The sequence below is a fragment of the Notolabrus celidotus genome, chromosome 3 (assembly GCF_009762535.1).
Source record: "Notolabrus celidotus isolate fNotCel1 chromosome 3, fNotCel1.pri, whole genome shotgun sequence".
NCBI lineage: Eukaryota > Metazoa > Chordata > Actinopteri > Labriformes > Labridae > Notolabrus > Notolabrus celidotus.
In genome coordinates this window covers 39,254,847-39,269,373 of record NC_048274.1, presented here as the reverse complement: position 1 = coordinate 39,269,373, position 14,527 = coordinate 39,254,847, and the positions used below count along the sequence as shown (strand labels likewise).

General features: G+C 41.6%; 1 protein-coding gene across 1 annotated transcript; it reads left to right on the top strand.

The window, feature by feature from the left end:
* The first annotated feature begins 1,180 nt into the window (after positions 1 to 1,180).
* snrpa1 (small nuclear ribonucleoprotein polypeptide A') lies at positions 1,181 to 14,000 on the top strand. Its single transcript, XM_034680850.1, has 9 exons — positions 1,181 to 1,387; positions 3,098 to 3,245; positions 5,315 to 5,393; positions 7,869 to 7,915; positions 8,000 to 8,102; positions 9,289 to 9,368; positions 9,691 to 9,766; positions 13,423 to 13,516; positions 13,650 to 14,000. Exons 1-9 carry the CDS (start codon positions 1,306 to 1,308, stop codon positions 13,871 to 13,873), a joined length of 933 nt encoding a protein of 310 aa, XP_034536741.1. The 5' UTR covers positions 1,181 to 1,305; the 3' UTR covers positions 13,874 to 14,000.
* The last annotated feature ends 527 nt before the right edge of the window (positions 14,001 to 14,527 follow it).

The window sequence follows — 14,527 nt, the reverse complement described above, 5'->3', positions numbered from 1 at the left end:
AGTAAAAGCAGAGAGTTAAAACGTTAAAGATTAAAATAAATTCACAAAATAAAAGCTTTACTATAAAAGTGTGATAAAATGAGAGACTGACTCTGCCAGTCTGATTTCCTCTGGCAGGCTGTTCCACTGTTGGGGGGCTTTGACAGCAAAGGCCCTGTCCCCTTTAGTTTTTAGTCTAGACCGTGGGACAGCAAGCAGAGCACTGCCAGAGGATCTCAGACTGCATCCTGGTTTATGGGGGGATAAGAGCTCAGAGATGTATTGAGGGGCGAGTCCATGTTGTGCTTTAAACGTGATTAAAAGTATCTTAAAATCGATCCTAAAAACAACAGGAGCCGGTGTAGGGATGCTAAAATCAGGCTGATGTGGGACGTGTTTTAGTTAAAAGCTGAGCTGCTGCGTTTTGTACTGTCTGAAGTTGGTGGATTGATTTTTGGTTGAGACAGGAGTATAGTGAGTTAGTCAAGGCGGGTGGAAATAAAAGCGTGAATGAGTTTTTCTACTTTTTTGGATGAAATAATGGACTTGACCTTCTAAATATTTCTGAGCTGATAAAAACAGGACTGGACAACTTTCTTAATTTGTGGTTCAAAGTTCAAGTCCTGGTCAAAAATGATTCCAAGATTCCTAGCTGATATTATTACAGAGATAGCTAAATGATCTAGGTTGGGCATGATGAGGGTTCTTTGTGCTGCTGGGCCAATTAGAATGCTTTCTGATTTATTGTTATTGAGTAGAAGGAAGTTGTCTGCCATCCATGATTTTATTACAATGAATTAATTAGGGTAAGCAGTAAAAACAAACTGGAGGATAAATGAGCAAAGCTATTAAAAATCAAGGAGTTTTTCATACAGTGTTGTGTAATTTAAAATAAGCTGATTAAAATGCAAAAATTAAAATCATTAATTTGTCTTTTTTTTTAATTATATTTTTGCTTTTTTGTGAAAGGACAGCTGAAGAGAGACAGGAAACGTGGGGAGTAGAGAGTAGGGGAAGACAAGCTGGAAATATTCAACCGGCCGGGAATCGAGCCGGCGACCCCTGTGATGAGGACCGCAGCCTCTGCATGTGGGGCACCCAGACCGCCAGGCCACCGGCGCCCCATTCATTTGTCTTGACTGCCATTTTAATCCAGTCCGGTAGGTGGCGACGTTGCGCCTCTTACCCCGATGTGCAAACCGCCAATAAAACAATAGGAAGAAGGAAGAAGAAGCTCGACGTGTTTCAGCCTGTGTTAGCGGGTCCTTGGTGCTCCACGTTTTACAGATTCTTTTCATTGAATCGTTTCCTCCTGTTGGCTTCGACATGGTGAAACTCACAGCAGAGCTGATCGAGCAGGCTGCTCAGTATACTAACCCAGTGAGAGACCGGGAGCTGGACCTGAGGGGTTAGTAACACTAACACAGTAATCTGTTTGTTAGCATGGTTAGCTCACTGAGGCTCCACACAGGCCTTTAGTCCAACTTCATTCATTACATAGAGAGTAAGCAGATTAACAACAAACAGGCATTTATTTCAGAATGAATTACACCACGTTGATCTTATCACGTACCAATAAGGTAACATCTGAAAGCAGCTTATTGAGTCACCTGTAAATATAACCTGCAGCTCTGCAGGGAGAGCGTTAGCCGCGCGTTGTCTCCACGTTAGAGCTGCTCCAGCTCGTCTTTATAAACTGGAAACACTAAAGGTTGGAGAGTCTTATATTCCTGTATTCCTGTTGTATATGTTATACAGTCTGTGGGTTCAATGGACAGGAGGAGACATGGGGCTGCTAAACAGGCCAGTGTTAGCATAGCTAGTCAGCATGGCGCACTGAGGCCAGAGAGCAGGGGCGGGACCAGACTTGGGCGAGCTGAGGCACCAACATGTAGGGTGACCTGAAGTCTGTACACACTATTCAGTATCATTAATACACTGGCCTAATATAAGGCCTGGTCCCCCATAGGGAGGACTGTTATCCTAGGGGGGTGGAGGCGGCTGATATGAGGCTTATTCTGGTGGTCTGTGTGGTTAGCAGTTCTGTAAGTAGTGGGGGCGTTTCCATGAGCAGGGATGTTTTGTATTCATCCTGAGTGAGATGTGAAGCCAGTGGAGTGATTTTAGGATGGGTGTTATGTGTTCATATTTATGCACACTAGGGATGTACATTTTAAATATTTACTGTGATCGATTTTTGGAAATGTTAACGATCAATTATTGATTAATCAATAAAAAACTTTATTATTCTTATGTCACAAACAAGGCCAAATACATTCCCCCCCCTAAATTATATTTCCTACAGCAACAAAATGCATAGAACTGATGGGATTGAATACGGGTACAACATGTTTAACACTGATTATAAATGATCAGGCTCATACAAATATTCTCTGCAGACATACTCTTATAAAGTGAAGGCTCATAATACTAACAGAAAAGTTCTTCAGACTCGCAGAGTCCAGTTTTCTTTCTACTCGTTCTTATTGAGAAAAAGAAACTTGTATTCGATCAGGGTCAGCCGGGAGAGCAACAGGGTCATCATCAGTCCAGCGTCAATTAATCGATAATCAATTGATTGATTAAGAAATTACACATCCCTAACGCACACTCATCAGGATCCTGTCTGAGCTATTCTGATGTACTGGAGCTTCTGGATGCTCTTGATGGGCATCCTGATGAAGAGTGACAGAACAAGATAGTTTCTGGTTAGATTTGTTTTGGTGTTTCAGGTTGTTTTTAGTCGTGGATTTTACCCTTGAAACATACAGTCTCGCAAAGCAGTTGTGCAACAGCAGCTGTAGTGTGGATAAACAGTAAAATTCCTGTTGTCAATGGAGTCTGGTGGCAAAAAAAAGATCTTAGCCTGACAAAAAGGTCCATCACAACAACAAACCAACAAACCACAGCCTGGAAGAAGAGGACACAGGCTCTGCTATGAAATTCTTTGATCAGGCTTTGATTTAACTGTAGCTCACCCCTCACTGATCTCTTGGAATCTCTCCATCCACGTCATCCTCTTTTTGTCTGATCATGTAAAAAAAAAAAGAAACTCAACCCTGTTTCAGTTGTAAGGAAAAGTCCTCCTCAATGTTCACCAACAATATCTGTCCCACAGGTTACAAAATCCCAGTGCTGGAAAACCTGGGAGCCACTCTGGACCAGTTTGACACAGTGGACTTCTCGGATAACGAAGTCAGAAAGCTTGATGGCTTCCCTCTACTCAAAAGACTGAAGACACTGTTGATGAACAACAACAGGATTTGGTGAGTTTCAGCTGTCACGCCTTCAAATATGACAAACTATGAGAAACATGGGATAACAAACATACATGAAATGCTCTATACGACCGGTTGTGTTTGATCTATAATTATTTATTTTATACGTCCTTTTTAGAAAAAGTACTGGTTTTCAGCTAGACCTTGTTTGCCCCAAGTCTGAAGCAGACGATGAAGAATGTTTTCTTATGACGTCCACTCTGGTTCTGTTTTAGGGAGCAATATATATCGCCAAATCACAACAAACGTCATCTCAAGACTCTTTTACAAACAGAGCAGGTCTAGACCACTCTATGTCAAATTATGAACAAAGACCCAACACCAAGACAGGATCAGATCCAGTCGCCTCTTACTGACAGGACTCGATCTGATCTCCTCTTAATCCACCATGAGCATTACACTTGGTGGCAGAACCAGACTCATGTTAGACACACATCTGCCTCGACTCAGTTGGGGTTGGAAAGTTGGATAGAGGAGAATAAGAGAGCATTAAATTCCCAACATTAACCCCAGAAGAGAAACTGTCAGTTCTCCTCTGGCTGCTAAATATGTGTCTGCCTGTCACAGCCTGAGGGACGCACCATCCCATGGGGTTTGATTTTGGGTGGGGGTTTTGTGAGTGTGCCGCATCGGGTGAGGACATTGAGATATGCTGTATAGGTGACACCATCGTTCATTAATGCATATAGAAAATGTAATATATGGTTGATATGTATGTGATGAATATAATATGTAATGAATATGGTGTGAATTTGGCAATAACATCTCTTTGTTCATGCCAATAAAGCAAAATTGAATGAGAGAGAGAGAGAGAGAGAGAGAGAGAGAGAGAGAGAGAGAGAGAGAGAGAGAGAGAGAGAGAGAGAGAGAGAGAGAGAGAGAGAGAGAGAGAGAGAGAGAGAGAGAGAGAGAGAGAGAGAGAGAGAGAGAGAGAGAGAGAGAGAGAGAGAGAGAGAGAGAGAGAGAGAGTCCGATGAGTGTGCAGTGAGACATACTGATATTTAGTTTTTGTAGGTTAACATATTGAATGTAAAGAAAGGAGGGGGTAAGGCCTGCTGAATTAAACACGCTGCAGCTTCCTGCAACAAGATGTCAGCTTGAGGAGATGATATTTATTGAAGGCCTAAACATTAAATTGTAAGTTCACAATGTTGAAGGCTTTCTCTGCTAGCTGCAGTCAAACAGAAAACCAGAAAGCAGAATTTTGTTCATCAAGAGTCCCGTCAAAAGTAGCTCCTAAATCGATTGTTTCCCCGAAGCGGACTCCTCCTGACTGCGTCAAAATAAAAGGTGAGAACAGGAGTGAAGTGAAAGAGCAGAGTCATGTCAGGCAGCAGACAGGGTTTGCATTATCTTGCTGGATAGTGCAACAGTGAAACACTCATTCATGTGAATCCTGTTTGGCTGTCTTTTTTTTCTGCACTCCAGCTTTAATAGAGCTGCAGCAAACGTCTGATTTCATAGTCAACGAGTCATCAGTCATCTATTGATGATGAACTACATGATGGTGTCTTATTTAGCTGTCTGCTTTGAATTTGACTTTACTCCTTTGGATTCAAAACCTTCCATTAGAAGGCTGTTGATATAAGATATATGAATGAGTTCATGTGTAGCATTGTCACTGTGGGAACATGGTGAGAGTTTGTACAGTCAGAGGAGGAAGAAAAGAGTGTTTGTGGGGATAGGTTTGAGTTAAGGGACTGAAAATGTGAACCAGATAAAAATCACTGACTTTGGCCTGGATGTCTCATGTGATGTTTAACTGTCTCGTCAAAGGTTTGTACATTACCATTGTGCTCTCATGATAGACACAGGGACCTATTCAAGGATTATTTGAATAATCTCCATCACTACCACACACCTTATCACCCCTTTTCAGTGGACAATCATTGCTTTTTTAAAAGAAAAGGATCAAATTGGTCAGCAAACATAGCAGGGTGCCCAGGTACTCGGGTGAAGTCTTGCTCCACCCCACAAATAGAAAAGGTTGTGGTGGGAAATTGTTTATTGATGTTTGGGCTGAATGCTGGGAGTAACTTTGTGAACTGTCTCTGCAGTCGTATAGGAGAAGGTCTGGAGCATTCCCTTCCGAGTTTGAAAGAACTGGTCCTGACCAACAACAACATTCAGGAGCTGGTGAGTAGATGTCCGCAGCACCCAGTGTGCAACAGAACTGTTGATAGATCCCTGTTTAAGGATTGATAACGCCAGGAAAATTAAATTCCTCCACTTTCTGATGGGTAACATTATTCTTTCTTTTTTATAAAATATCTTTTTGATCTCTTGATCACGCTTTTCTCATATTTCGGAGCTATGTTTCTCTATTTTGGGCTGGTACGAAAATAAAATGACAGGCTAAAGTAAGACTCAGACTCTGTGAGGATTCAGACTTTTATTTGAACCTACATGCCTCTCTACATCTCAGATCAGATTCAGAGAACTTTATTCATCCCAGAGGGCAATTTGGTTTGCAGTGTACCAGCTTGTCGATAAACAACACTAGGGGTGACCCCAAATAGTCGAATATTGGACGATTCGTTCTAACGAGCCTTAGTCGACTGCCAATCTCATAGTGGAATATTTGCATATGAAACATGGATCATTCCATTCAAACCATGGGGGTGCTCAATGTCTAATTTTACATTATTTTCCTGTTTCCCGTAAAAATAGTGTCTCATATATCCTATTTTATATAAATATAGACTTATTTAATGTAATTCTGAGAACAGCTCTTGAAATGTTAAATCTCCTTAAAGTGGTAATTAAATCTCCCCTGGTAATTAAAGGTGGACTCTCCCATTTAGCAGGGACCTGTGGAGCAGACGTACCTCAGCTGGTCTTTAAATCTTTCTACGTTCATAGCAGCTCAAAATGTCAGGAAATAAAACTTCAGTTGATCCTAAAAACTAGTGATGAAGATGAGGAGCAGCTTCATGAAGAGGGCTGTGAGATCAAGGATTACCGGACCACACAAAAACTATACAGGGCCAAAAGAACGAGGAGGGATACCCAAAGCTGTCTGAAGCCTCAAAAACAATCCACAGCATCCCATCCACCTCCACACCATCAGAGAGGATATTCTCAAAGACAGGATTTACAGTCAACAAAGACAGGAGCGCTCTTCTGCCCGTACACACGATGGTTTTCCTCACGTACAATTTGAAAAGACTCAAGCGGACAAAGACGAGATGAAAGACTGTTTTAAAAGGTTCTGATAAGAGATTTAAAAACCCTTTAGCTGGTTCAGGTTTGATTTTGAACATTATACAAATGTTTAGTCTTAAGTTGGACAAACTACCCTCCACAGTGCTGCTCTCCTCTGTGTGAACACTGTTTAAATATCTCCTGATTCCTTATTCTATAGTGGAGCGTTGTTCCATGTTTAACGGATGGTGGTCTTATTTGAGTTTTCTCTCCTTCATCACCTCGTTGTTTTTGCAATATAGATTTAAAAAATCTAAGTTTTATACTTATAATATTCTGTTGTCCCTTTTACTTTAAGCTATGAGTCTCTTAATTGTAAAGGGTTATGTGTAATATTGTCATGTGGTCACCATCATGCACACTTTGGGTCAATAAGGAAAAACAACAAACATTCCACTATTCATCCACTATGGGCAAAATCTGATCAATCAGATTCCACTAAGCAAATCCTTAGTCGGGCTCACCCCTAAACAACACAAACACCAACAAACAGACAAACACTCAACAGTCAACATGTCAGTGACAACAGCAGTGCAAGATGGGGCTTGTCATAAAGAGTAAAGTAATGTTAAAATAGACTAAACTAACTTCTTCTTTAAACACAGTAGTGAGGAATAAATACTAAAAAACACCTTATGAATACACAACTTCACAATTTCACAAGGATGATCTATTACAAACTGCTATCAGCATTCAGAAGTCTGATGGCAGAAGGAAGAAAAGAATTTGAGTATCTGTTTTCCTATCTGAGAGCGCCACCCTGAGGGCATTACAGAGAACTCCTTGGCCAGGATGTGTCCAGGTTGGCCTATTATCCCTCTGGCTGTATTAGTGATGCGGTTCCTTCAAAGGGAACCCAGATCCTGCTGCTGTACACCAATAATTTTGGAGCAGACTTTAACAGTACAGTTCAGACTGTTCTGGTCTTTCAAAGAGAGACCATGGAACCAGCAGATAAAAGAAAATGTTAAAAGACTTTCAATTAAAGAGTGATAAAAACTGGATCAAATGTTCTCTGGGACTCTAGAAGAATTCAGATTGTGCATCAGATGTATCCTCTGTTGTCCAAGTTTTAAAATCAGCTCTGTGTTTTCTGTGAATTTTAATTTGGAGTCTGTGCCAAGGTATTTGTATGAGTCCACAGTGTGTCGGTATTATCCATTGATTATGCTGGCTTTGGGTTTGGGGCAGTCTTTTGGGAAGTCAATAATAAGCTCCTTGGTCTTATTCACATTAAGATCTAAGAACTAAGACATTTTTCCTTCCTTAGTGTGTTACGTTTACTGACACTCCTCCCTTCAAAAAGTGCAGACACAAAAATGAAGACCAGCCATGTGTCTCTATTCATGCAGAAAAGTTTGATTGGTGTGGTCTTACAGGCTTCATGTCTTGTTCTGTTGTATGCAGGGTGACTTGGACCCTCTGGCCACAGTGAAGACATTGTCCCTTCTCAGGTATGAACAATCAATACCCACAAATGAACTGGTGATTGTTTTGTGATTGGGGACTTCAACATGAATGTAACCGCTAAATTTCAGCTTGTTGAGGAACCCAGTGACGAACAAGAAGCACTACAGACTCTATGTCATCAGCAAAATCCCACAGATCCGCGTGCTGGACTTCCAGAAGGTAAAACTAAAGGTAAGTACCAAGCGCCTGGTTCAAATCTGAACTAATGAGAGATGATGGACTGTTGTATGATATTCAGTCAGCCTGTTTGTGTGATCATGGCCTGGCATGAGGTTTGAGTCACCTGCATTAGAGCTTAGACAGAGGTGTGAACCTAACAGCATCTTAAAGGTTATTAAAGGGAGATTCTGGAATTTTTCACCTGACCCTATTTGTACATAGTCTTTAGTTCACCTGACTAACAGATGCAACAGTTCTGGTTGAATTAGTTGATTGAGCCTGCTTTAGACCAGGGGTTCTGGTGTTTTGGAGGAAAGCACTTGTCTGGAGACAGTTATGTAACAACTGTTTCTAATTATCAAGTCAAGTCAAACTTTATTTATAGAGCACATTTAAAACAACCTCAGTTGACCAAAGTGCTGTACAGATATTAAAATACAATATAATCATACACAATATAACAATAAATAAAACCAATAAAAGAATAGTAAGAGCTCAATTTAGGAAATAAAAGAGTAAAAAAGTAAAAAGCCAAGGATTCTTGTTTAGTTGGGACTGAACGCCAAGGAGAAAAGAGAGGTTTTTAGGAGTGTTTTAAAGTGATCCACAGACTGTGCAGCTCTAACCTGGAAAGGTAGGCTGTTCCACAGCTTTGGGGCCGCTTTGAGAAGGCTCTGTCCCCACGAGTAGAGAGTCTGGACCGAGGTACTGCCAGGAGCAGCTGGTTTGATGACCTAAGTACTCTGGAAGTACTGTGAGGCTGTACAAGGTCTGATAAATAAGACAGTGCCAGACCATTTAAACACTTAGAAACAATTAATGACACCTTGAACTGGATCCTAAAGTTAACAGGCAATCAGTGCAAAGACTCAAGGACAGGACTGATGTGATCCTGCCGTTTCTTTCCAGTCAGCAGGCGGGCCGCTGCATTTTGGACGACTTGTAGACGCCGCAATGCTGACTGTTCAAGACCAACAAAGAGTTACAGTAATCCAAGCGTCACTTATCAAAATAATCATCTTCCACAAACTGTTTAAATATGGTCAGTGTGAAAAAATACCAGAATTAACCTTTATCAATGAAGCTAAATCTCTGTCAACAAAGTATCGTTTCATCCAGGGAGTTGAAGAGCAGGCAGGAGAATGCACTGTCTGTGAATAATGAGCATTTTCACTTTAACTGTGTGATATCGTCATAGGAACGCCAGGAGGCAGAGAAAATGTTCAAAGGAAAACGTGGTGCTCAACTTGCAAAGGATATTGCCCGGCGAACAAAAACGTAAGAGGAAAGTCCGTGATAGACAGCAGCTCCTCAGAATCACTGGATCCCGGCTGATTAACGGGTTACTTAATCTACCCCCACCTCAAGCACACTTGATCCTCTTCTAAACACGTGTCCATAAACAAACCTTCCTCTAGTGAAGGTGATAAAACTATCAATCAGAAACCCTAAAACCTGAAGCCACAGTGTTGCTCAGGACTGCTGTCTGCGGACGACGTATCAGCTCATTTGACTCAAGAAAAGATACTACACTGGTTCAGAGGTCAGACAGAGGAGCATGTTGGTTTTACTTGTTGTCTAAACGATGTGTTCATTTCAGATTCACTCCCGGAGTGGCAGCACAGCAGGAGAAGAAGCGGACAGGGCCGTCTCAAGCTGATGTGGAAGCCATCAAGGTGTTTATGAGGATCTTAACATCTCTAGAGCTGTAGCTTCAACCCCGTACCTCCTTTCAAACCAACGTGAACCAGGTTGTATTTCCGGGCTGGTGCTCGCGCTGGTTCAGAGCTGGTTGAACTTGTGAACCAACACGGCACCCGTTTGTTTTTCCACCCATTCGAGCCCGTGGAAGAGGCACGTCATGACGTCAGATTCATGGGACCGCTTTTCCCAGCAGCACTAGCGCGAACTTTCCCTCACAACAACAGCAGCAGCTTGTCTCCTCGGCCGACCTCTGCTTTGCCATGGAATCCATTGGTTTTCCCGTCCAGGAGCCGGTTCACTCAGTTGAAACACGAAAAACTGGTTCTCAATTGAGCGCCGGCTCCGACCCAGCCTAAAGCGGCCTCAGTTGAAAAGCACCACTCTGAATAAGTTGAGTCCTAAGTTAGGGTGTAAAGTCCATCCTAAACCAGACGCTGAGACTAGTTAGTTTGTAAGTTAAGTTGTGTCATTGTTTGGTTTCACCATGGAGACGTGAGTTTCATCTTAACTCGTAGACCGTAACGTCCAAACTGATCAAAATACTGTCACAGATATGACGTTTCACTTTGTCCAATCAGTGAACAGCTTTAATTCTTGATGGGGTGTTTGTTTAAGTGCTAACTCCTGTTAGCCTCATTGCCTCTAAACAAGCTAACAGCAACATAAAGGTAAAATATTACAAATCATGTTGATAATTGATCTTTAGTCTAAAATAAAGACAGTGACATCGAGTGGTGAAATCATCAACTACAGTATACTCTGCATTAATATAAAGACACTCTGATGTTGTGCAGATGTGCAGAAATGATCTCACTCATAAGAAACAGGAGTGCGAGTTCAGATCAGAGTCATCGTATGTCTATTATTCATTTAATCTAACATGGAGAGCTTGTTATCTACCTCACAGCTGGTTAAACTCTCTGCTTCTCCTCATCCTTCAAATGATCTCATCTTTGAAAACAGTGCACCAGTGTGACTTTACATCAACTCAGAGCGAGGTGTCAAATGTAAGATGTAACTTACGCCTAGGTTAGAACTATCTCAGCTGGTGAAACGCCCAAAACGTTAGTAGAGTCTAAACTCCAACCTGAATAAGAGATTACATTTATACTAGCCTATGTTTGAGTTTAGGCACAGCTGGTGCAAACCCAGTGCTGACATCTAAAATGTGAACTGGGTGCATGGGTGTCCTTTAATCCACCAGATATCAGTAGAGTTTAAGAAGCCACCACAGTTGACTCTGACTTACACACAGCAGTCTGTAGATGTTTTTGTGGATATAATGCAGTTAAAACCTGATTTGAAAACCATAAATGCCAATACAAACTTATAATAATAATACATTAGTGCTTTTGCAATTCCAGCCATTCGGAGCCCTCTCGAGCTGATACGTAAGAATTCTATTTTTTTGCCGGATGCTTGAGCACAACGCATCAATCGGCACAGAGCAGATCAGAGCGGTTGGAGGATTTCAGAGTCCAATAAAGACATGAACGAGGATACACTCATCATGGAAGTAGAAAACCTTTGATTCAGTAATCACCAGCTGTCTGGTGGTCCTGCTGCGTTCTGAAAAAGCAGCTGGTGGGTGTTGACGGATGAGGGGCCACTGAACTTTTCTCATAATTCTGAGTTGATTATCTCTGATTCAGAAAAGCAGAGAACACTTTTTTTCCTCAAGTGATTGTGATACCCCTCTGTATGCTGGGAACTTTCATAGAAATGAGTGTTTATCACCTCACACATACACACAACGGCTCCGTTCCAAAAAATGTCTGTTTTATAGGGGTGACCAGACGACTAAGGATTTGCTTAGTGGAATCTGATTCATCAGATTTTGCCCATAGTGGATGAATAGTGGAATGTTTGTTGTTTTTCCTTATTGACCCAAAGTCTGCATGATGGTGACCGCATGACAATATTACACATAACCCTTTACAATTAAGAGACTCATAGCTTAAAGTAAAAGGGTCAACAGAATATTATAATCATAAAACTTAGATTTTTTAAATCTATATTACAAAAACAACGAGGTGATGAAGGAGAGAAAACTCAAATAAGACCACCATCTGTTAAACATGGAACAATGCTCCACTATAGAATAAGGAATCAGGAGATATTTAAACAGTGTTCACACAGAGGAGAGCAGCACTGAGGAGGGTAGTTTGTCCAACTTAAGACTAAACATTTGTATAATGTTCAAAATCAAACCTGAACCAGCTAAAGGGTTTTTAAATCTCTTAACAGAACCTTTTAAAACAGTCTTTCATCTCATCTTTGTCCGCTTGAGTCTTTTCAAACTGTACGTGAGGAAAACCATCGTGTGTACGGGCAGAAGTGCGCTCCTTGCTTTGTTGACTGTAAATCCTGTCTTTGAGAATATCCTCTCTGATGGTGTGGAGGTGGATGGGATGTTGTGGATTGTTTTTGAGGCTTCGGACAGCTTTGGGTATCCCTCCTCGTTCTTTTGGCCCCGTACAGTTTTTGTGTGGTCCGGTAATCCTTGATCTCACAGCCCTCTTCATGAAGCTGCTCCTCATCTTCATCACTAGTTTTTAGGATCTCCTGAAGTTTTATTTCTGACATTTTGAGCTACCATGAACGTAGAAAGATTTAAAGACCAGCTGAGGTACGTCTGCTCCACAGGTCCCGCTAAATGGGAGAGTCCACCTTTAATTACCAGGGGAGATTTAATTACCACTTTAAGGAGATTTAACACTTCAAGAGCTGTTCTCAGAATTACATTAAATAAGTCTATATTTATATCAAAACAGGATATATGACACTATTTTTACAGGAAACAGGAAAATAATGTAAAATAGTGTAAAATTAGACATTGAGCACCCCCATGGTTTGAATGGAATGATCCACGTTTCATATGCAAATATTCCACTATGAGATTGGCAGTCGACTAAGACTCGTTAGAACAAATCGTGGAATATTCCACTATTTAGGGTCACCTCTACTATTTTGTATTTGCATTTTTTTTTTAAACCTCATCTTTTGACATAGATATGCTCGGCAATGTGTCACCACCAAGCAGCAACCTCCGGTCTTTAAATATGAAGCCCATGCAGAAGTAAAAACCGCAGTTCATCCAGCGTCTGCTTGAGGCGGGCTGCAGAAACACCAGAAACCACATACACACCCATTCAAAAGAGACGATCTTTGTGGGAATAATTAACATGTTTGCAGCCTGGTTCAGCCTGTTCAGGTCTGAGTAGCTACGTTTTCTATCAGCACACTGTACAGGGATGAATTTCGTTATAACTGTATTTTTGAAGATATTAAACGTAGGAGTTTTGCCCAAATAAGGACATGGCTGATTTGATAGACAGGCAGGCAGCCTGTAGCTGATAGCGTTAAGGCTGAAGGCCCCCCTCTTTACCTCACACTAGCTCAGATAAAGTTCTGTTCTGTTCAGCATTTCCAATATGGCACCCGTTGACGATTGGCTTTAAAACAGCTCTCAGGAACAGATGGGTGACATCACTGAGACTACGTCCATTTTTTATAGTCTATTAGCAACACTGATGTTCATTTCCACTCTGTACATGTGAAGTGATCCCTGAGTATAGAGCTTTTTTGAGGCAGCAGGGAGCTTAACGTGATTGTGTTTGTCTTTCAGAATGCTATTGCTAACGCTTCGTCACTGGCAGAGGTGGAGAGGTTAAAGGGGATGCTGCAGGCCGGTCAGATCCCAGGTCAGGAGCTCAGAGAAGGTCAGTGCTACACCCACACTAACCCTGAGCCATGATGTATTATGCATTACAACACATTTTGTGTTAATGAATGTATTCAATCACAGTACTGTTTTCTGATTGGATGGATTCATTTCTTCACTTTTGAAATCAGGTACAGCCGGCACGGTGGAGGAGGAGGAGGAGGAAGACGAGGAGGAGGAGCAAGAACAACGAGGAGAAACCGAGCCTGCACAAACAGAGGAACATTCGGGTGGAGGAGAGGAGAGTAATGAGGGAGATCATGAGCAGGAGGAGGAAGAGGAGGAAGAGGAGGAGGGGGAGGAGGAGGAGGATGATGAAGACATGGATGTGGAGCCACATGTTAACGGCTCCTGAGAACCCTGGAAGCATTTTTGTTGGTATTTTATTTCTGTGTTGTAGAGTCTGTTTTTGTTGGACATACATGAACCCAGGGCCTTTGTTTTGACTTGTATATTGACTTACATTAAACTGATTTCTTACACCTCTTCGTCTGCTTTTTTCAAGCATTCAGATAACTTTCCTAACAAACTGAAGTCTGGCTGAACAGTTTATAGAAGTGAGTGAAACTGTCCTGGTCCTGACGTAAAGACTTCCTTTAGAAAATGTTAAGTCTTCAAGTCAGTCCTGAGATAATCCGACTGAAAACTTCACGCCTCAAGACTATTACCAAATATTAGAGACATACTGGACCGGGACGTGTCAGCATTGTGAAAAAGTCCAGAGGTCTTGGTATTTGAAGTCAGATTTGAGGAGTAGTATTTGTGTTTTCCTGCTTGACAACCTGGGTTACAACTCACAGAAGAGGCCTGCACCATCTGTGGCCAGAACCCAATCTCCACCCTGAGGCGTAAACACTAAACCCCCAGAGACTGCAGAAACCAGGGGTCATTCTGTGAGAGCTTTAAATGGTGGAAACATGAGGAACGGGAGACACTGTAAATATCAGAGTTCATACAGTATAAATCCTATGTGGTTGTCTTCAAAACAAAAAAATGACACATACAACCA